General features: G+C 36.1%; 1 protein-coding gene across 4 annotated transcripts in view; it reads left to right on the forward strand.

The window, feature by feature from the left end:
• TTC37 (tetratricopeptide repeat domain 37) overlaps positions 1–22,520 on the forward strand; it is a 104,643-nt gene that overhangs the window by 17,538 nt on the left and 64,585 nt on the right. For all 4 annotated transcript variants that reach the window (XM_045166806.1, XM_045166807.1, XM_045166805.1 and 1 more), the window contains 13 exons: positions 14–154; positions 3,562–3,660; positions 3,777–3,885; positions 12,277–12,417; positions 13,233–13,334; positions 14,332–14,471; positions 16,428–16,514; positions 16,598–16,701; positions 17,542–17,668; positions 18,293–18,472; positions 18,872–18,996; positions 19,899–20,152; positions 21,490–21,592. In XM_045166806.1, the coding sequence (XP_045022741.1) occupies positions 14–154; positions 3,562–3,660; positions 3,777–3,885; positions 12,277–12,417; positions 13,233–13,334; positions 14,332–14,471; positions 16,428–16,514; positions 16,598–16,701; positions 17,542–17,668; positions 18,293–18,472; positions 18,872–18,996; positions 19,899–20,152; positions 21,490–21,592 (1,712 nt within the window). The remainder of the gene's footprint in view (positions 1–13; positions 155–3,561; positions 3,661–3,776; positions 3,886–12,276; positions 12,418–13,232; positions 13,335–14,331; positions 14,472–16,427; positions 16,515–16,597; positions 16,702–17,541; positions 17,669–18,292; positions 18,473–18,871; positions 18,997–19,898; positions 20,153–21,489; positions 21,593–22,520) is intronic.

Raw genomic sequence — 22,520 nt, forward strand, 5'->3', positions numbered from 1 at the left:
ATCTCCTTGATAGGTGGCCCGAACATGGCACAAATTGATAAAGACACGACAGGAAGAAGGTGCAGACAACCAGGAGCTTCATCAGCTGTGGAGGAAATTGACTCAGTTGCTGGCTGAGTGCACTGAGGACCAGAATAATGAGACCCAGCAATTGGTACTGAGCCATGTACTCCCCACAGTTTGTATCACGAAAGTTGATCATTCAGTTGAATTTAGAAAATGGAAACATGATATAATATAAAAAAAACACTGTATGTCAGACTAGATATTTTAAATTCATAGATGCTCTTCCTGATAAAGTCAGAGTTACAGGCCTGCAGTTTCAAACTAAGTCTGGACAGAGTGGAAATGGTATTCAGGGTATCAAAATTTTACGTCCCTGTATTCACAAGAATTCACACTATATCAGTTACTTAATAACTGTGAAAAATAAACTATGAAATTGACTTTTACAAAACTGCTGTTTCTAAGAAATTGTACTTTAAAGGTATGTTTCTTCATATTTATGAGCTAAGAGTATTAAATTGCTTTCAGGTTTAACAATTAAATTAGAGTATTTTATTTATTTATGTATTTAATTTTTATTAAAGTATTATTGGTTTACAGTGTTGTGTTCGTTTCAGGTGTACAGCAAAGTGAATCAGTTATTCATATACATATATCTACTCTTTTTAGATTCTTTTCCCATATAGGTCATTAAAGAGTATTCAGTAGAGTTCCCTGTGTGAGATACAGTAGGTCCTTATTAGTTATGTATTTTATATATAGTACTGTGTATATGTCAATCCCAGTTTCCCAATTTATCCCTCCCCTGCTACTTGCCCCCCTGGCAACTGTAAGGTTGTTTTCTACATGTCTCTTTTTCTGTACCATTTTTTAATAGATTCAGCATGTAAGTGATATCATATGACATTTGTCTTTCTGCGTCTGACTTTCCTCAGTACGACGATCTCTGGGTCCGTCCGTGTTGTCGCAGATGGGTTATGTCATTCTTTTTATGGCTGCGTGATAGTCCATTGCATGTATGCCTGCATCGTCTTTGTCCACGCCTCTGTCGATAGACATTTAGGTTGCTTCTGTGTCTTGGCTATTGTAAACAGTGCTGCATTGAGCATTGGGGTGCATGTGTCTTTTTGAATTATGGTTTTCTCCAGATATATGCCCAGGAATGGGATTGCTGGATCACATGATAGTTCTGTATTTAGTTTTTTTAAGGACCCTCCATGCTGTTTTCCATATGGTTGCACAACAGTGTAGGAGGGTTTCTTTTCCTCCACACCATCTCCAGCGTTTGTTGTTCGTAGTCTTTTAGATGATGACTGTTCTGACTGGTGTGAGGTGATACCTCATTGTGGTTTTGGCTTACATTTTTCTAATAATTAGTGATGTCGAACATCTTTTCATGTGCCTCTCAGCCATCTTCTTTGTACGTCTTCTTTGGAGGAATGTCTGTTTAGATCTTGCACTCGGTTTTTGCTGGGGTTATTTGGTTTTTCTTTTTGTTGTTGTTGAGCTGCATAAAGTATTTGTATTAAATGTGTTTTGGAGATTAATCCCTAGTCAGTAGTAGACTATTATATTTAGAGTGTTTATATTTAGTATCTGGATTACTTATTCCTAGCAGTATTCCTTTTTAAACTGCAGCTTTTCAAGTAATTGAAAAGAATTTTTAAAAGACTATTAAAAAACCACTGGTTTTGAACTGTAAATGAAAAATATTTTCATCATTATATTTTTTATACGTTTAAAGGTAAACTTAATTTCTTATTATAGTAAATAAGCACTCAATGTACACTTGTTAAATTGAATAGAATTTTAAAATGTTAACAATTATAGATTCTGCGTAAGATTGGAAGCTCTTTCTTCATTTGTTCACTCACTCATTTGTTTCTTTAATCAGAAAGTATGGGGAAACTATTACTGTATGTCAGGCAATGTCCTAAGTGCTAGGAATGAAAATATGAGAATAAGATTTTCATTCATTTGTATATTGGAGAATTAATCCTTTGTCAGTTGTTTCATTTGCTATTATTTTCTCCTATTCTGAGGGTTGTCTTTTCACCTTGTTTGTAATTCCCTTTGCTGTGCAAAAGCTTTTAAGTTTAATTACATCCAATTTGTTTATTTTTATTTCCATTACTCTAGGAGTTGGGTCATAAAGGATTTTGCTGTGGTTTATGTCAGAGAGTCTTCTGCCTTTGTTTTCCTCTAAGAGTTTTATAGTTTCTGGTCTTACATTAAGGTCTTTAATCCCTTTTGAGTTTATTTTTGTATATGGTGTAGGAAGTACTCAAATCATTATTTTGCACATAGCTGTCCAGTTTTCCCAGCACCACTTGTTGAAGGGACTATCTTATCTCCATTGTATATATTGATTTACTGGTATATAGATTCACTTGTAGAAAGAAATTGAATGGTGACAAAATTAGGTAATTTATTGATTTCTCTTAAATCACTTCTTCATATTTGACTTCATTATTTCTTTAAAATAGTATAGGTTACCAGAGTATCAGAGACATGCTGAAATAAGTAAAATTAAAAAAAAAATCCATACTATACTACTTCATGGAAGAGAATTAATTATACTTGTCATTTTAAGAATTAATTTCTAGCTGTTAAAAACAGGATAAAAGTATTGGGGGGCAGTTATTTTCACCCTGAATGCTAGTGATACTCTGCTTCATTTGTGTTCAGAGAAAAAATTTGTGATATATTTTACATATGGATTAATTTCTTTACTATGTTTTTGAACCTATTGTGCATGCTTGACTTTGTTAGGCTTCTTTTTTAATTTTCTTCAAGATCATTAACTTTATCAGAGCAGTAGAATTTTACTTATTTATACAGACTTCATGTCATCCTTTACAAAAAGAATTTGAGATGGTGAACTATATTATGAATTTTCATTATACAGTCATGGAAATTCATTTTGAAAAATGCAGAACTTATGTAACCAAATGAATGGTACTCTTTAAAAGTGCTTGCCTTGGATTCAGGTATTGCTGTTTTTGCTGAGGAAACATTTAGAAGGCTTCTTTTGGAATTTTCCTCAAAGTCAGTTAATAGTACTGTATAAAAGAAATGATCTCATTACAGTTCAGTCATATCTCTGATTTTCTTTTACCAAAAGTATGACTTCAGAAACATTTTGTTTTTGAGATTTGCTATTATGAAGATGTTCCAAAGACTGTACTGGTGATTTCAGAAGGGATGTTTTAACATGATCTGGGCAATAGAAGCTACGCTGACATATGAGACTACACCTCTTAACTACTTAGTAGAGAGCAGCAAGCAGTTATGAGAATGTTTCATTAATGTTGTTAAGCAATTTATAGTTGTCCCTTAGTTCCGTGCAGTCTGCTGGCCAGTTGGAGTTGGAATGTATTCCAAGCTTATTCATTTTTTCCCCTCATTGAAATTGTCAGGGCCAGACAATAAACATATTTGCAGTTACTAGTTGAGGGTGTCCTTTGCATAAGTGAGTCTTCTGTGTTCAACTATTTGTTACATTTGTCACTTAAGTAAACTACAGATGATAGCTTTTTTGTTTCTTTGTTTCAGCTTTTAACTGCTTTTGAGAATGCATTGGCCTTATCAGATAAGATTCCTAGCGAAGATCACCAAGTGCTTTATAAACATTTCATTCAGTGTTTATCCAAAGTAAGTTGATTTTTAAAATCTCTAATATGACTTTTCTATTCTAATGAGGAACGTATTCATAAATATATTTTACTGCTACTCAGTTTATTTTACTTTTTTTTTTTTTAATTTTCAAGTTTCCTCATGAGACTGCTAGGTTGAAGAAGGCCTGTGAAGGAATGATAAACATCTATCCCACTGTACAATATCCATTAGAAGTGCTTTGTTTACATTTAATTGAATCAGGTAATTTCTTCTTTATTATATTGTGTGTCCTAGAGATCTGAGAGTAATGTTGCTGTCAATCAAAAATTGCTTTATTGCCTATTGCTTGTAAAGTATTATTTCAGTATTTCTGGACATGAGAGGAGGTATGATAGTTAGTCTTTATGCACATGAAAAGGCTAAGAAATAGGAAAGGAAAGTATACAGGAAAGTATAATGACACAGGGAATTGTGTCATGAACCGTGAATTTCCAGATGTTCAAGCTGGTTTTAGAAAAGGCAGAGGAACCAGAGATCAAATTGCCAACATCCACTGGATCATTGAAAAAGCAAGAGAGTTCCAGAAAAACATCTACTTCTGCTTTATTGACTATGCCAAAGCCTTTGACTGTGTGGATCACAATAAACTGTGGAAAATTCTGAAAGAGATGAGAATTCCAGACCACCTGATCTGCCTCTTGAGAAATCTGTATGCAGGTCAGGAAAAAACAGTTAGAACTGGACATGGAACAACAGACGGTTCCAGATAGGAAAAGGAGTTCGTCAAGGCTGTATATTGTCACCCTGCTTATTTAACTTCTGTGCAGAGTACATCATGAGAAACGCTGGGCAGGAAGAAGCACAAGCTGGAATCAGGATTGCAGGGAGAAATATCAATAACCTCAGATATGCAGATGACACTACCCTTATGGCAGAAAGTGAAGAGGAACTAAAAAGCCTCTTGATGAAAGTGAAAGAGGAGAGTGAAAAAGTTGGCTTAAAGCTCAGTATTCAGAAAACAAAGATCATGGCATCTGGTCCCATCACTTCATGGGAAATAGATGGGGAAACTGGAAACAGTGTCAGACTTTATCTTTTTGGGCTCCAAAATCACTGCAGACGATGACTCCAGCCATGAAATTAAAAGATGCTCAATCCTTGGAAGAAAAGTTATGACCAACCTAGATAGCATATTCAAAAGCAGAGACATTACTTTACCAACAAAGGTCCATCTAGTCAAGGCTATGGTTTTTCCAGTGGTCATGTATGGATGTGAGAGTTGGACTGTGAAGAAAGCTGAGCACCGAAGAACTGATGCTTTTGAATTGTGGTGTTGGAGAAGACTCTTGAGAGTCCCTTGGACTGCAAGGAGATCCAACCAGTCCATTCTGAAGGAGATCAGCCCTGGGGTTTCTTTGGAAGGAATGATGCTAAAGCTGAAACTCCAGCACTTTGGCCACCTCATGTGAAGAGTTGACTCATTGGAAAAGACTCTGATGCTGGGAGGGGTTGGGGGCAGGAGGAAAAGGGGCAGATGGAGGTTGAGATGGCTGGATGGTGTCACCAACTCGGTGGATGTGAGTTTGAGTAAACTCCAGGAGATGGTGATGGACAGGGAGGCCTGGCGTGCTGCGATTCGTGGGGTTGCAAAGAGTAGGACATGACTGAACGACTGAACAGAACTGAACTGAGTTCATTGTTGATTAGTAAGATCTTTTGGAAGGTGGGAATTGGAGAAGGTCTTGAATTTTCCATAGAAATTAGATGAACAGGAGGAGGTGAAAGATACTCCCCATGGCATGAGCAGAGGTATGGAGCTAGGTGCAGTTTGGGGGAATAGTAGAATAGTTTTATTTGCTGTAGTAGAAGGACTAAGATCTGTTTTAGTTAAGTAGTTTAGACTGTATTACATAGGGATATGAATGTCCTGGAGAAGATTTTGTTAATGATAAGCATTCTCAGTGTTGATGTTATGTCGTATGTCATTGTCACACAAGTACATTGTTAGATATGATAAAGTAATGAAGTTTGTGAATGAACTGCTTTTTCAATAAAACAGAGCAGAATTCAAGTCAGAGAGTGTGCCTTGGTGCGTGCTCAGTGCTCTTGCTTCGCTGTGTGCTTTCTCTGGGGGAAGAGGGAGAGGTGACGACAGCTAGCCTGCTGGGAGTTGCCACAACTTGCAGCTGTAGGTGTCTTGTGCCTGTCAGTTTACAGGATGCTGACTATATTGGTTTTCACAGCAGCTGCTGTCCTTTTTTGCCAGGGTCTGTGCTGAATAGGTGCTTTAAAAATAACTTGAATATCACTCCTGTCCGTATGTGTATTCACCTGATACAAATAAAGTTCATCGAAGTCAGTCATTGGGATGGAATTAACAGTACCAGTACCAGTGTGGTAGTGATTGTGAGTTGGTGCAGAGCTTTCCTAAGCTAAGTTTTTTCACTTTGTTGCTAAATGAGTATACACTTGGGAATGCTTTGTTACTGACCGTCACATATTCCATAATTGAAAAATGGTCGAAAATTACCGCTAAAGATAATTGAGGGAAAATTCCTATTACAGAAATCTCATTACACCAATCTTGACTCTGCCTACTCTGACTTCCCCTTCTAAGTCCAACTTGTATTTTTTCCCCTCTCGTGCCTAAGTTGAAGTCCTGAACTCTTACCTTCAGTCTTTGATTTTTTTATGGTGAGCAGTAAATGGATCCCCTTCTCCTTACTTTAACTGAGTCCAAGATAGACGTGGAAGAGCACTTTGCTCTAACGTGAGAAAAGCAAACGTTGTAAGTGTTGTGCACGCTCAGTTGTGGCCGATTCTTTGTGACCCCTTGGACTCTGGCCCGCTAGACTCCTCTGTCCAGGGAATTTTTCAGGCAAGAATACTGGAGTGGGTTGCCATTTCCTCCAGGGGATCTTCTTGACCTAGGGATCGAACCTACATCTCTCGCATCTCCTGCATTGGTAGGTGGATTCTTTGCCGTTAATGCCACTTGGGAAGCACAGAAGTGTCGTAGTGAGTAGCTTTATGAAGTGTAAAGTCTCTAACATGGTTTGCAGGATATATTGTACAGAAAATAGACTAGATTGGATAGAATAAGTGATACTAAGAACAAATGAACTATAGGAACGAATGAACTGGGAATATGATAGCAACTGAAAGTAACAGGTAAATGAAGACAATAGAGATTTTTTTAGAGGTGAAGGGAGGGAGAAATCAATTTTAATTTTGGGCTTTCCTGAAAAGTTGCACTAATATGGAATGATGGTTTGTACAAAGGTAAGTTGTTGAGAGGAGGTGTTAACGGGTGTTCAGAGGGGAATGCTCATCAGGGTTTACTCGAGAGAGAGCAGTACAAAGGCTAGTTTTAAGGCTTGGACACCATTTGCATGTAGGTGAAAGGGAATGGAGTGGACGACTTCAGAGGATGCCTGAAGAGCAGAAACATGTATAATGTGCCTTGTGTGGAAAGGGAGGAAGAGGGGGAAGAAGGAAATGGAGGACAGAGAAGTGAAGAGGTCAGAGAGGAAGGAGGGGGACCTCGATAAAAAGCAAGACAGAAGGCAAGGAAAGCATTTCACAAGGGAGAGCTGTTGTGAGAGATTGAGCAACTAGTTTTATGATTAAGAGGCCTTTAGTAGGGCTGTCTTTTTTAATCAAAGTGAGTGAATTGAAACTTAGAATACATGATGAGAAAAGAGTAGGAAGAAGTGGAGAGCGGGTATAAAGGGAAGCAGTCCAGGGACAGACTGACTTCATTTAAGGGAGGGGAGGAGGAAGCGTGAAAGGGGATAATAGACTTAGAGGAAGGAGAATTGCAGTGGTGTCACCTGGAAGGAGACTTTCAAGAAGAAAGAGCTAGTTAACATTATGGGCGTTGCTTTGCAGTCAAGGAGGAGGATGCCTACTGAGAGGCTTTCAGTACAAGAAGCATGCTTAGAGCTTGTATGTATGGTTTTTATTTTGTTTTGCTCTAATAGGAAGCTTAGTTCTAAATCACTCAGTTTCTTCAAACTTTAACTTGAGGCCAGTGTGTTCCCAAGATAAGCAGACTGGTTTTCTTTATCGTGTAGCCCCTGGTATCCATCTTCCAGCCATTTTTCTGCATTTACAATTGTGATTGATAAATTAATGGCTGGAGTTCACCCTTTTGTTTCTGTTCCTGTTCAGCTATTAATGGCTTGTGCCATTCCCTCATTCTTGACCTGCTCACATGAAGATACTCTGACATTTCTTTTTGAAAACTGATTAAACATTTTCTTAAGAGGCACATATAACCCTGTAATGTGAATTTCTCGAGTAAATATGCCTTCATATCCCCAAAAGCCTACAAACTTGTAGAAGTGGGATCAACAAATAGTTTGCATGTAAAGTACTTATTCTTAAATTAAAAATGAACTAAAAAACAAAACCAAAGAAAAAAAAAAGTAGTCTGCAGACTTTTGCCTATAAATTCAATACTTGACAAAATATTTTAGTAAAGAGATAGCAAAGGGGTTATGCCGTTTGATTAGAGAGGGTGTTGGTTTATGTGAAAAAAAAAAATCATTCTCAAAGAGGTTTTGAGGATGGGTAATTTGCAGAGTTGAAAGAGAGCTCTATATCCTGGCAAAGGGGAGTGGGTTGGTGGATATTTATCCACGTGGGACAGCTTCTTTCCCGGCTGGAATGTTAGTTGTGAGGGTTTGCGGAATGGAGCAGTGCAGACTTGGACACGTTAAATACAGGAGGTGTAGCTGGCAACCCACTCCAGTGTTCTTGCCTGGAGAATCCCAGGGACGGGGGAGCCTGGTGGGCTGCCGTCTATGGGGTTGCACAGAGTTGGACACGACTGAAGTGACTTAGCAGCAGCAGCAGCAGCATTATTCTGGGGTGAGAGCTTAATAGTTAAGGCAGGACAGTAGGAATCTGTGCTTAATGGTTTCTTTCTTTTTCATATTTTTGTTGGTCCTTGAAGCTGTACTTTCTGTATATTAAGAACTTTTGAAAATCTGGAAGGCCTCCTAAAGGCTGATCTATCCTCCCCCAGAGTACTTCAGTGCCTGCAGAATTTGCTACCTCAACAGCAGTTAATCACTGGGTTCTTTTCCACTGAAGACAAATAGATCCGTTCTCTTTTGTCCTTCTTTGCATGTCGAGGCTTGAAGATGTGTTTTCAAAATGACTCCGTTTATAAAGCTTCACATAACAAGTAGTGAATAGCTTTCACCTGATGAAATGTTATTTCATGCTAAATGACCTTTTTTGATTTATTTTGTTTTGCTTTATTGCTGAAATGGAAGATAAAAAAGGACTTGGTTCTTCAAACAGAAAAGAGTGTAAGGTTTTGTGTTCTAGAAATATTAGAAAATCCAGGTGGAAATAAAGAAATGAGTACATGCTGTTTTTCTCCCTCCCAAGCTAGGCTATTTAAAAAAAAAAAAAAAAAAAAAAAAAAGTTCTATAGCACTGATGGATTCCTTTGGGATGTCAGAAATAAAATAGTTATTAAAAAAATACCTCTTGCCTTTTTTTGTGATAAACTTTAGAAAACAGAATTCTTATAGCTATTACTTAGCACCTGCTCTGAACCTTTTCAGAACATCTTATCAGCTCCATGTCTAGCTTGCCCTGTTTATTTTTTTATTTGGCCGTGTGGGGTCTTTGTTACAATGTTTGGGATCTTTAGTTGTGGCATGTGGGATCTAGATCCCTGACCAGGGATCAAACCCGGGTCTCCTGCATTGGGAGCACAGAGTCTTAACCACTGGACCACTAGGGAAGTGCCTCTTACTTGCCTTATTGATAAATAAAGGTAATATGGCCAAACTGTTTTAAAGTCACTGAATCTGGAATCTTGGAATCTTTTAAATGTTAAAAAGAGCAGATAAGTAAATTATTTTCTATTCAGATTAATGAAGTCTGTTTCCTCTCTGGTTTTGTCTCCAACATTTGTATAGGTAGTATTTTCAATAAGATTTAGTATGGAGAAGTGGATTGAGAGTTGAAGCTGGAATATTCCTTGTGTCATTATTACTGTTGATGGTTTTTGTGAACACTGTAGAGAAATCCTCTAACTGCCACTTGATCATATGTAGAGAGTATGTTCTTAAGGGCTTGACACGAATATAGTTTCCTCAAATCTCATTTTGTTTCTATAATTGTGCTCCCAGATGTTAACAAAGGGAGTATGTTAGAAAAATTAACCTTGTTTTAAAAGGTTTTCATGTTGTTCCTGGACCTTTTGGAAACGGTTTTCATCTACTAGTCACACTTTGCTTACCCTCAGTGTGGATGTTCATTGGAAAGATGCCTGACTGGCTTGTCTTCTTTTCATCTTAGGTGTGTTTTCTGTAATCAGGTCAGTTGTAATAGCCAGGATAGCCTGTCATGAATTGTGTTTTTATGGAGTAAGAGAGTTTTGACTCAGTTGAGTAGAAATTGAAGATAAAATTTTAGTAGCCATTTTATTTTCTTTTTTAGAATGGTGACTGTTTTTAATTCTCCATAGTAATTCTCAGCCATTTGCCTATTCATAGACTCAGCCTTTTGGGACATCTGTTATTACGGTATTAATTTTTTTAAAGTTTTTCCCTTTAGCTGTGCTGGGTTTTTGCTGCTGTGTGGGCTTTTCCCTGGTTGCAGCGAGTGGGGGCCACTTTCCGGCCGCGGTGTGAGGGCCTCTCGTGGTGGTGGTGTCTCTTGCGGAGTATGGGCCCCAGGACACCTGAGCTTCAGCAGTTGTGGCATGTGGGCTTAGTGGTCGCATCTCCCGGGCTCTGCAGCAGAGGCTCAGTAGTTGTGACTCATGGGCCCTTGCTCCACAGCACGTGGGATCTTCCCAGCCCAAGGACTGAACTCATGTCTCTTGTACTGGCAGGGATTCCTCACCGCTGAGCCAATAGTAAAGCCTCATAATGGTATTTTTAAAAGATCGTTACAATATTTAATGAATGTCTGCCATGTGTAAGATACTATACTAGCCCCTATCTTTCAGAAATGACTGTTTAGTTACAGAGACAGCAAAGGCAGGGTATACCTGTCATAAAGCTAGTAATACAGTGGGCATATGGTATTGGCAAATACTGTAGACTGGTGGTTCTTAAAGTATGATCTCTGGACCAGGAGTATCACCTGAGAACTTGTTAGAAATGCAGATTCTCAGGTCTAATAGCAGACCTACTGAATCAGAAACTTTGAGAGTGGAGCTCAGCATTTTTGGTTTTAAAAAGTCTTCCAGGTTATTCTGATATCTGATAGTTTAGACAATACCACTGGATAAAATAGAGGGGGGGACCCCATTGGTTTGCTTCTGGAGGATGCAGGGTGTATGAAACTAGGCATGTCTATTCTTGGAATTCATATTTATAGAAGTGATAGAACATGTTGGCAGAAGGAGAATTCTTGTGTAGAAGCAGGCTTCTTTTTTCTGGCTTATTAACCAAAGTAATATTTCTTCCAATTGATTCTCACATTTCACCAAACAGTATTGAAGTTTTAATTCTTTAGCCATTATGAATTCCGTGAATCTTTGGTGCCAACTTGGACTTCTAAGTTAATATGTAAAATATTATTTAGGGATTATGCATTGTTGTATGTTTGGTTTTGAAAATTTTGTGTAAATATGTAAGCTAAATGGTATCATGCAAAGAATTCACTTATAATATCTGTTGCTGAAACAGTGGTTCCATATGTGGTTTGTGACTGTTTTACATAGATACATAAGCATCAGGTCTTTTTTCAGTTAACCTGTTTTTATTTATTCCCTTGTTTATTGCTTCAAGTTGTAAATTACTGTCTAAATTACTTTTTAAGAATTTTCTTATGTGATTAAACAATTTATTAAAGTGGTAAATGGTATTCACAGTTTATTCTCAAAACAGAAGCCATCTTTTCCACCTGTTTTTCTGCTTTTCTGGGAACAGGAATCTTGGGATTGATTGTGGTTTGAGAAAATGGAAATACAACAGAACCTACAATGTTTTCTAAGCTAATTTTTTACCAAAATAAATTTAAAATGCAGACATTGAATGATTACTACATAAGCTTAACTGTTAACTTACATAGGAAAAGGAAGTTTTGAAAGAATGCAAAAATGTAATGCTGAACTTGTAAGCCTGAGAAGAATGTGACTCAGTCTTTGTACAGGGTTGCATGTGCTGGACGAGTCCACTGCATCTGGCACCTTGGGTGTCTCATCTCTGGCAGTACATTGTTGTCCAGGGAGAAATTAGCGAAGATTCTGTCCTTTGACAAGAATTCCTTCATATAACAACCAAAATTGTACTGCTGAATAGAAAAGGGAGACCTGGTGGCAAGCGGTGGCTGAGTCTTAGCATTATGACAAGTAGCCATAGGTTTCTTGTGTGAAACCCTTGAGTATGACAGCAGGTTTGGTTTACTGATACTGCTGTGAATAAAGTGGTTTCTACTTCTGGTATTTAAGAACAAGAAGGAACATGATTTTTTAAAAATGAAATGTTAATATTTTCTAGATTTGTTGATCTATTTAAGTTTTGAATTCCTGGAATCAGAATGTGGAGGTGTATGTAAGAAGCCAGCTTTTGAGATTTAATTTTTCAAAAACTTACATCTTAAAAAGATTTATGGTGCGTAGGTTTTGGCACATATTGGTATATGTATGCTAATAACTTTTTCTTTTAATTCCAGGAAGTCTTACTGATGAGGGAGAACAGTATTGTTGTAGACTAGTGGAAATGGATCCCCAAAGTGGTGCAGGTCTCATAGGTTTAGGCATTAAAGCATTACAAGACAAAAAGTACGAAGATGCTGTTAGGAACTTAACAGAAGGTAAGTGTGTGGGGTGCAGCGTATAACATGAGGTATAGGTGTCAGTCAGCAGTTATTTATCTTTGGGCCTTTCTTTAAGGAATGTATATATTTAGGATAGAAGCAAAAAAAAATGTACATACATATTCTGGAGTCTGCTTAAGTTTGAATTCCAACTCTGCCATTCACAAATTTCAAGACCTTAGGAAAGTTCATTAAACTCTTTATGTCTTATTGTTTTTATCTGTAAAATAAAGATAAAGTCTCCATCCTTAGGAGGCTTTAGTTTAGTCTTACCCAGTATGATGTTTCTGGATGAACTTTGATTCAGATTGAGATCTGAGTGACAGATAGAAAGCCTGGTGGTGGGGAGGGTGCTGTGGGCCGAGAGTTGAGATGGCCTGAGGCGAGAGAAAAGCTGGCATTCGTGGCACTTCTGGCCATTCAGGGAGATTGGAAAAGGAAGTATGAGAACAACGATTGAGGCTGGAGAGGGGCCTTGCAAACCTCATTAAGGAGTTTGTGTGTTATCCAACTGGGAACCATTGGAAGGTCTTAAGTACAGGGATTTCATAATCCCATATATATTTTTAGAAACATTCTGACTACAGTGTAGAGAATGAATTTGAGTAGAGGGCAAGCACTTGCACTGATCTGGGATGGATGATGGAGATCCCAACTGAAGTGATGGGCATGGAATCAGTGTGACTTTGTGACTCGTCAGATATGGGTGACAAGGGAGAGGGGAGGAGACTGATTTGGGGAGTGGGTGGTGGGGCTGTTCACCTCAGTAGTAATGGAAACCTTGGACTTTATGATTGCTGTTATCTTCTTAGGGATAAAGGAAAGCCCCCTCTGCACAGCTGGATGGTATCATCTGGCAGAAGCCCAAGTAAGAATGCATAAACCTAAGGAAGCTGTTCTTTCATGCAATCAAGGTATTCCTGACATCTTTAAGGGTGGTCAACCCTGCTGCTTCTCGTCTTAAGGAAGAACGATGGTGGTGCTTTATTTTGTATTCTAAGTTGACAGCTAATTTAAATTTTATTGGGGAGATTAAAAACCCATCAGGAGAGGGGTTCAGGATTGGGAACATGTGTACACCCGTGGCGGATTCATGTTGATGTATGGCAAAACCAATACAATATTATAAAGTAATTAGCTTCTAATTAAAAGAAATAAATTTAATTTAAAAAATTAAAAAAAAAATAAAAGTAGAAGTGAAAAAAAAGCCCATCAAGTCTGTATGCATGTCTACTATTATATTTATTTTTAAACCAACAGTGAGTATTTTTCCAAGGTTACTTATAGTTGGAATTTTGATAAAGTCAGTTTAGGCTTGCATGGTGATGCTGTGTATAATAGGGAAGTTTCTGGTGTGTTCTACAGCCTTCACTCCAGTGCAGATTCTTCATTCCTCTAATGTAGATAATAGACAAGGAGAGGTATCTCAGAGCTTATTTGAATATGTTCACATGAGTCAGGTGTGGGTGTCAGCAATCATGAAAGTGATTCACTGCTCTTGACCTAGTTGGGCACCTTACTTCTGCAGCTGAGAAATAATTTACCATGGTTCATCCTAATTCAGCTTCTTTACCCTTCCCTTATCTTTAATGGGCTATTTTTGTGATAGATGCTTTGGCTAAGGGTTAACCTCTGTTATATAGCAGATATAGACAGCCATTGTTGTGTTTCAGGATGTTCAGTTTTATTATATGTTATGTGAAGATAGCGGTTTTAAATTTTGATCTGTTTTAAATTCAGGTATTTTCATAAAGAGTTCGGGGAAAAATTTATATTTAGCTTTGAATTGTTCTTCATGTATATTGTTTCAACCGTTTATTCTTACTATATCTGTAATTTGTTATGTTACCCTTAAGAAATAAAAGTGAAGTGTTTTGGTTGTCTTCATTCAGCTGTCCTTCCTTTTGTCAGCTCTGAAGAATATAGATAATCTTGGTGTGTCTGGTGGCAGTCTTCATCAGAAGAATTTTTGTCTTCGTTTGAAAGCAGAGGCTTTGATTAAACTCTCAGATTATGAATCTTCAGAGGAAGCAATTCGTACTCTTGATCAGGTAGTCTTATCATCGAATTTTCCCTTCGTTATTAATATTTAGTTTCTGGTCAACCGGGCATCAACCTTTCTCTCCTTGCCACAAATAGTTACTTAGGAAAACTTTGTGTTAGAGGTATGAATTCACTAAATCTGCACTTCTGTAAGTTATTTACACACTTGGAAACTCCTCAAGTTATTTGTTTGCTTCTTGGTTAAGTGCTTACAATGTTTTTCATATGATGCAGTTTCTTTCTTATTCTTGCTCTTATCCTCCTTTTCACTGTTTGCCCTCTGGGGTTATAACTACTTGATTATTATTAATTTGAAATTCTAAATTTTGCCCTTCAGACAATATTTCATAGATTATTGACAAGAATTATTGAAGACACTAGTAGTTTCATGGTGCCTCTAGAGATATTTTTCAGATAAAGGCTATTTTTTTGGTAAAACTGAAATTATATCACTCAGTATATTGCAGAGTTTTTAATTTTTAGAAAAAAAGTCCTTGTTTTATATATATCAAAGGGCTTTGCATTTCATAGTATTGCTTTAAAATTAGAACAGCTGTCAGAATCCTTCAAGACCTAGTATCTTATTTTCTTGTTTCTACTTGTCTTCTTGTCTTCATCAACAGTGTGTTTTGTGTGGATGCTTTGGAAAGGTCTTTCCATAGTTTTTTTTTTTTTTTTACAAAAAAGAAAAGATGAGTTTCTGGAAGAACTGGTGGAATCCAAGTCTGAGACAGAAAATGTACAAGAAGAGTCCAGAACATCTTATAATGCAAGAAATCAAAGAAATTATAAATGGCTATAGAATTTTCTCAGAAGGGTTCAGGAGCTAGCATGAATTGATTTTTGCAGAATAAAGAGGGGATGCTTTGGGAACTAGTAACTGCATTAGATTAAAATACATCATTTATACTTAAATCCTTATGTTAATGTTGATACCAAAAAAATCAATGAAACATCGTTAATAAAGTGAATCTTTGAAGGATGCTAAGGGACCAGTTAGAAAGAAAAAAGTACCTTTTGTGTCCTTTATGAACTGTTCCTCAGAATAATCAAATAGATACTGAGAGAAGAATCTTCTCTTTGTTGAATTATGCCACTGAGTAAGGAAAGAAGGAGTGATAGAATTGGAAAATCACTATTTTCCAGTCTGAAATGGATTAAAATATCAAGAGAAAAGAGACAACTAGACGTAACCTGGAGCAGGTACACACGAGGTATTCTTGCCAGAGCATCAAACCTAATCGGACCAAACTTCTAGACCTACTGATTTATAGAAGATACAGGGTATCAGGTAACATGTCAGTACCGTGAGAACACATTCATCAAATGCCAGACTCTGAGAAATGATGACAGTGGCCTGTATTTTCGATAGTAAGGGATCAAAAAAAAAAGAGATGGAAGAGACGTCTATAAATTAAAAAAGACTTAAGAGACATATCAACCAGTTGAAATGTATGCCCCTTATTTAGATTTGATTAAAACAAATTGTTTAAATATTTTATGAGACATGATAAATTTGAATACTGGCTAATTATTTGATGATGTTAAGGATGTATTATTGGTTTTGCATACGTGTTTATGATGGTAGTGTATTATGTTATTAAAAACAAATTTATTTATTAAATATAGATACTGAACTGTCAAGTGAAAATTTATAATTTGGGGGTAATCTAAGCAGGAATTTGATGAATTGGGTAGAAATACAGATGGTAAAAGATTGGCTTTGAGTTAATAATTTTGAAACTGAATGATAAGTAGATGTGGGTTTATTATGCTATTCTCTAACTTTCTGATATATTTGAAATTTTCTTTAATGAAAAGATTACAAAGAATGAAAGTGTTAATAGTGATAGAAATCAGGACCTCTATCTGAGTCTTTATACTTTGGTCATTCTTTAGTTAAAGTAAACTCTGCTGCATTGTGTTGTGGGAGATTTATAGCAATTCTTTAAATTATTTTCTAGGTTTCTGATGCAAATAATATCCCAGGACTTTTGGTTCTCAAAGGCTTGGCCTATCTGAACAAGGGTTCATTAGATGAAGCTTCAAAGGTTGGTGTTTTCATTTAAGCTGGGTTTTTAAGTTAAAAATTATTTTTGTCTGGATATGGAATTGATAGATGTATACTTTATAGATTATGGAAGACCTTCTCTCTTCTTACCCTGACCTAACTGAAGTGCATGCCCTGGAGGCTTTGATTCATTTTACCAAAAAGGACTATCTACAAGCAGAAAAATGGTGAGGATATATTTAGATTGTTCATAAATCTAGACATGTCTTAATTTATTATTTCTTGAAAATTCGAACCGAAGGAATTTGATAAAGATTTTCATTGTTGTTTTTGTTGTTGCTAAGCTGTGTCCAACTCGGTCACCCCATGGATTGTTGGCTCCTCTTTTCTCCACTCTCTTCTGGAGTTTGCTCAAATTCATGTCCAGATAAAGATCTAGTTTTGCATAAGTTTGCTCTTTGTAAGCTTTACTATTTTTTAAAAATATATATATATTTTTTTTTTAATTTTATTTTATTTTTAAACTTTACATAATTGTGTTAGTTTTGCCAAATATCAAAATGAATCCGCCACAGGTATACACAGCACAGTAACTATGGAAAATTTCATGGTGGATTTTTGAAATCTCATTAGCTAATCATATGGTCAATAAGTATGTGTAACTGTTTGGTTTTAAGTTCTTCTTTAAAGCTTTTTTTTTTTCCTTCATGACCTAAATCCTAAGTCCCAGTATTAATTGCTTAGTCATGTCTGACTCATTGCAACCCCATGGACTGTAGCCCACCAGGTCCTCTGTCCATTGAATTTTCCAGGCAAGAATACTGGAGTGGGTAGCCATTCTCTTCTCCAGAGGATCTTTTGGACCCAGGGATCAAACCTGGGTTTCTTGCACTGCGGCAGATTCTTTACCGACTGAGCCACCAAGGAAGCCACAGCTTGTTTCTCATTTGGCATCTTTGAATTACTCAAACTTTTAGTGTTCCAGTTAGGGGTCTTCTAATTTTTTGAATCTATCTACCTACCTACCTCCCTGTCTAAATATGCCATCCTTCCCTTTTGTGACTTAGTTTTCAGCAAGCTCTTGAAAAAGATCCTGAAGTTGCTGAATATCATTACCAACTTGGGTTAACATATTGGTCCATGGGTGAAGAAACAAGAAAAGATAAAACAAAGGCTCTTACCCACTTTTTAAAGGTAACACATTCTATTATTTAGTTCTTAGTTGAAATGAATTTATTACAAAATAATAAATTGATAATCAAATAAGTTAGGTACTTAAGATTACTCTTTACTGAATTGTTTGTGTTTCATCTCTCAGGCCTAAGGTTTTGTGAGAATGTTGTATGAGTTTTCAAGGAGAAAATTAAACCATAAAATTGTAAAAGTTACTGATTTAAGAAACACATGTTATAGAAAATGAAACATAATTACCTTTGGAAAACAATATTGCTTTTAGGTAATTCTACTCTGCTTTTATCAGTGTATGAGTCTTATATACTTCTCCATGTTTAACATATATTTTAGGTGTGTAACATCTACAAGTTTTGCATCCCTATCTTGATTCATATAGTCAAATTGATGAAATAATAACTCAATTTCACATTTTTTAAAGCAAAGAAATAGTATTTTTATGCTTACTTTTCTGTAAGTAGTGATGGCTAGCTTTCATGTCTGCTTTTAATCTTATGTTAAAGGATGTTTTGGTATATTGTATATTTAATTTTTTTCTTTAATCTATGTATTTCGGTGTGTGTGTTTTTAAAGGGACCCATCCTAACAAACTTTAATATTCTGTAATTATAAATTTTTTTTTCAAAGGCTGCCAAACTGGATACATACATGGGCAAAGTTTTCTGCTATTTAGGTCATTATTACAAAGATGTAGTAGGTGATAAAAATAGGGCCCGTGGATGTTACAGGAAAGCTTTTGAATTGGATGACACCGATGCTGAATCTGGAGCTGCAGCAGTTGACTTAAGTGTCGAGCTTGAAGAGATGGTATGTCTAATAATTTAAACACTTTTGTCTTTTATTTTATTCTGAGTATAGAAGTAGAAATATTTTTTTTTTGTTATTCTTTTTTTTTTAATTTAATTTTATTTTTTAACTTTACAATATTGTATTGGTTTTGCCATATATCAACATGAATCCACCACAGGTATACACGTGTTCCCCTTATTTTTAGATGCTATAGAAGTATTTGTGCTACTGCTTATAAATTGAGTAAATTTTTATTGGCAGATACTGAGTTGCTTAATGTTGAAAGTGTGGTTCAGTATATACCAGTTTAAGTTTAAAAAATCAGAAGTGGTAAATGAAAATATATCTGTTTACATAAATGTTCAGTATTTTTTATAATATTTAATATCTCTAATATTAGTCTTTTCTTTTTGTTAGGAAACTGCCTTAGCTATCCTGACAACAGTCACTCAAAAGGCAAGTGCTGGGACGGCAAAGTGGGCCTGGCTTAGGCGAGGCCTGTACTATCTGAAAGCTGGTCAGCATTCCCAAGCAGTGGCTGAGTAAGGCGCCTTTCTGTATTTAACTTCTGTTAGCCTAATGCTTCCTTAAATTAAACTCCATTTGTATCCAAAATGAACTGACAATTTGCCACCCACCAGATTGTATTTTAATTGAAGAAGTAGCAAAATTTATTTATGGTTTATTGGCTGTTATTATCTGCATGCACTAGAATTACAAAACTGGATTAACTGATGTCCTCGTGTTAAGGAGAGAGAGAGACGTCCAGTCAAGTAAAGTCTTAATAGTATCATATATATAGTCGGTTCTTAGAATAAATTTAAGGAGTGATAATAAGCCAAGGTCAGTATCTTTGTTTTTCTTGCACCGACAAGCATTGTTTTGGGGCAGGAGAGATATTAGTAGCTTGAAGGGCATTTGGGGCAGCTCATTTTTAGTAGTTTGGCTTGAACCGTGTAAAGAAAATGTATTTGAATCAAAGTTGTTTCTTACTTATGTTAATACATAGAATACAGGCATTTAAAATTTTCATGGATATGGAATTTTATCTGAAATTAAAAGTATGCCTGTTATTCCCATTTTTCAACTCTCATATTTCTTGGTGAGGGCTTGTAGACTGATGTTCAGATGTATACCTGTTCTGGTAGGATAGGAAATTGGAGTTCTCCCACACAGTCAAGGAAAAGAAATTTTGGTGGGCATTTCTTCAAAAAAGATCTTATTATTATTCATTCCAAAACTACAATAACATTTCTTACTATTAAAAAATTCACATCATAAAAGGGACAGGTATACCTGCTTTAAATAAATATAGGTTTTCCCTTTTATCCATAAGGGAAACCATGGATATGTGTGATTCAGTTAAATTACTTTGTATTTTCCTTTCAGGTGTGGAAGTAGTTTTATCACTTTTACTTTTCTTACTCTTTCTTGAAATTCTTAGTTTACAGGCAGCATTAAGGGCAGACCCGAAGGACTTCAATTGTTGGGAGTCATTAGGAGAGGCATATTTAAGCAGAGGTGGCTATACAACAGCCTTGAAATCCTTCACAAAAGCCAGCGAGCTGAACCCAGAATCCACATACAGTGTGTTTAAGGTGGCGGCAATACAGCAAACCCTTGGTAAATACAAAGAGGCAGTAGCTCAGTACCAGCTGATCATTAAAAAGAAAGAAGATTATGTGCCTGCTCTGAAAGGTAATTGCTTTTTAATAGCTCCTTTGACTTTTTGTGATGCCAAAGTATAAAATCCTTGAATAAATTTCTAAATGTATTGAGTAACTTGAAAAGAACTTCTTTAGTTAATCACATGTGTCCAGTAAGAACCTTTTATAGTATAGCTTGTTACATAGGTCTGAATCTAGAAAGGTCAGATTTTGTTTTGTGACAGTTAATAAATAGTAATGTGATAGAGGTACAGCTTTTAGATAAATAGCATGATAGGTACTGGATCTAAAAATTAGATCTCTAAAACAGGAATTTTCCTACTCTTGTATTTTGATAATTAATTCACTATATCCTCAGAATATCTTAATAGGTTTTAGTTACTTTGTAAGTTATAAAACCTCATTTTTTTCAATTTTTGAACTTTAGAGGCAACTTTCATTGTTTTTAATTATCTAATTTTAGTTCCTTTATAGGTGTCTATTCCTTCTTATTTTTGTAATTTAAAGTAAAACACCACCACCCATGTTTTATTACTTTTTAAATGATTATTTCTAACCATTAAAAAAAACACTGGAGTTCATTGTATTTGCTTTCCTCCATTTCCTTTTCCTTTTTAAAGAATCAGTGGGGAGTTTAATTCAGAAGTGTTGTATGTCATAACTGACATGTAACTTAGACCATGAAACCCTTTAAAAAAATATTTTATGAAATTCCTTAACAGAAGGAGAATTCACATTTATTAAACGTTTACTAGGCAATTTAGGAAATTGCTGTTTCTTTTCATTTTTATAGTATGAACGTGAAAGTCGCTCAGTCATGTCTGACTCTTTGCAACCCCATGGACTGTACAGTCCATGGAGTTCTCCAGGCCAGAATACTGGAGTGAGTAGCCTTTCCCTTCTCCATGGGATCTTCCCAACCCAGGGATTGAACCCAGGTCTCCCGCATTGCAGGTGGATTCTTTACCAGTCGAGCCACAAGGGAAGTCCAATGAATGTTTTGAATGTAGAGAGATCAAATCTTGTTTCACGACACCAGATGGTAATACTGTGATAGCAGGTAGCATCATATTAGGTATTTATTAAGTAATATCCCCATTTTCAAAGAAGATTTTAAGAGGTAAGTAATTTGCTGAAAATCATGAAAATTCGTAGGTTCCATAGATATTATCTTTCGATACATGTTTACTCCAACAGAACTTGGCCATTTGAATTCTTCAATAAATGTATGCAAGACCATGCTTAAAGATACTTTTTATAAAATACCATTAAATTTTGTCTGTAATAGTACACCAATAAATATATTTGATGTTCATTTTCAGTGTTTCTTTTACATATTTTAACATCTGCAAACTTACCTGTTTTTAGGTTTGGGTGAATGCCACCTCCTGTTGGCAAAAGCAGCTCTAGTCGATTATCTTGATGGGAAAGCTGTAGACTACATAGAGAAAGCACTGGAGTATTTTACTCGGTTAGTATTATTATTTATTGTGTTTATTTTCTTAGTATTATAATAAAGTCAAATTTAGAAAATCATTCTCTGTTTATCCTATTAGCTACAGCAGTCATTATTCAGACTTGCAAACATAAACAATGACAGACTAACCAATTAATTCTGCAACATACATTTGTATTGATTTTACACTGGGGAACAAATATAGTTTCTTGCTTTTAGCAGCTGAAATGCTGGATGCATAGAGAAGAGTAGGAAGGAAGAAGTAGCTAGTGGAGCAGCAGCTTGGGTACCACTGTTTTCGTGTTCTCTTTTAGGAGACCTAGAGGTATGAGTATCTAGCTGGAACTGGTTGGTAAATGGCACTTTACGTGTACAACTGGCTTTACATTCAGTAGTTAGAGCCTGTGTTAGACTTAAGGGTAGGACTAAAGGTGAAGTAGCAGTCTGATTGTTCCTGGAGAGAATTTGTGTAGGAAAAAAAGTGGTATCTAATACCAAGAAAGAAGACAGAAACGTTTCAGCAACTCTGGTTATTTTATGGAACTATATTCATTATTTAAGTGGAATGTTATTTGTGATAGATGGCTATAAAAGGTACACAAGTTAGGTGCAGAATTAATTTTTTTGCTCTTAAACATCTTTATTGTGCTTTACTTCCTTTCTTTTCCTACTTGCCTTCTCCTCTGTGTCTGATTGATTTCCTTGCTCTCAAATTGATTTGCTTTGAATATGAACCAAATTTGAAGTGAAAGCTTCATTCTTTTTTCTCCCTCTGATTTGTGTAGTTTCTTTTCAAGTCTTTCATAACACTTAGAACTCTTTCCATAGAGGATGGTATTGTGGAGAGGGTGTAATTTGTTTGAACTAGCGTTTAAAGGTAAATGTGAGCCTCTGATTGATGATGCTTCAGCTCCAAATACTGCCTTTCTGAGTGGAGAATTTT

Source organism: Bubalus bubalis, chromosome 9 (genome assembly GCF_019923935.1).
Source record: "Bubalus bubalis isolate 160015118507 breed Murrah chromosome 9, NDDB_SH_1, whole genome shotgun sequence".
NCBI classification, from domain to species: domain Eukaryota; kingdom Metazoa; phylum Chordata; class Mammalia; order Artiodactyla; family Bovidae; genus Bubalus; species Bubalus bubalis.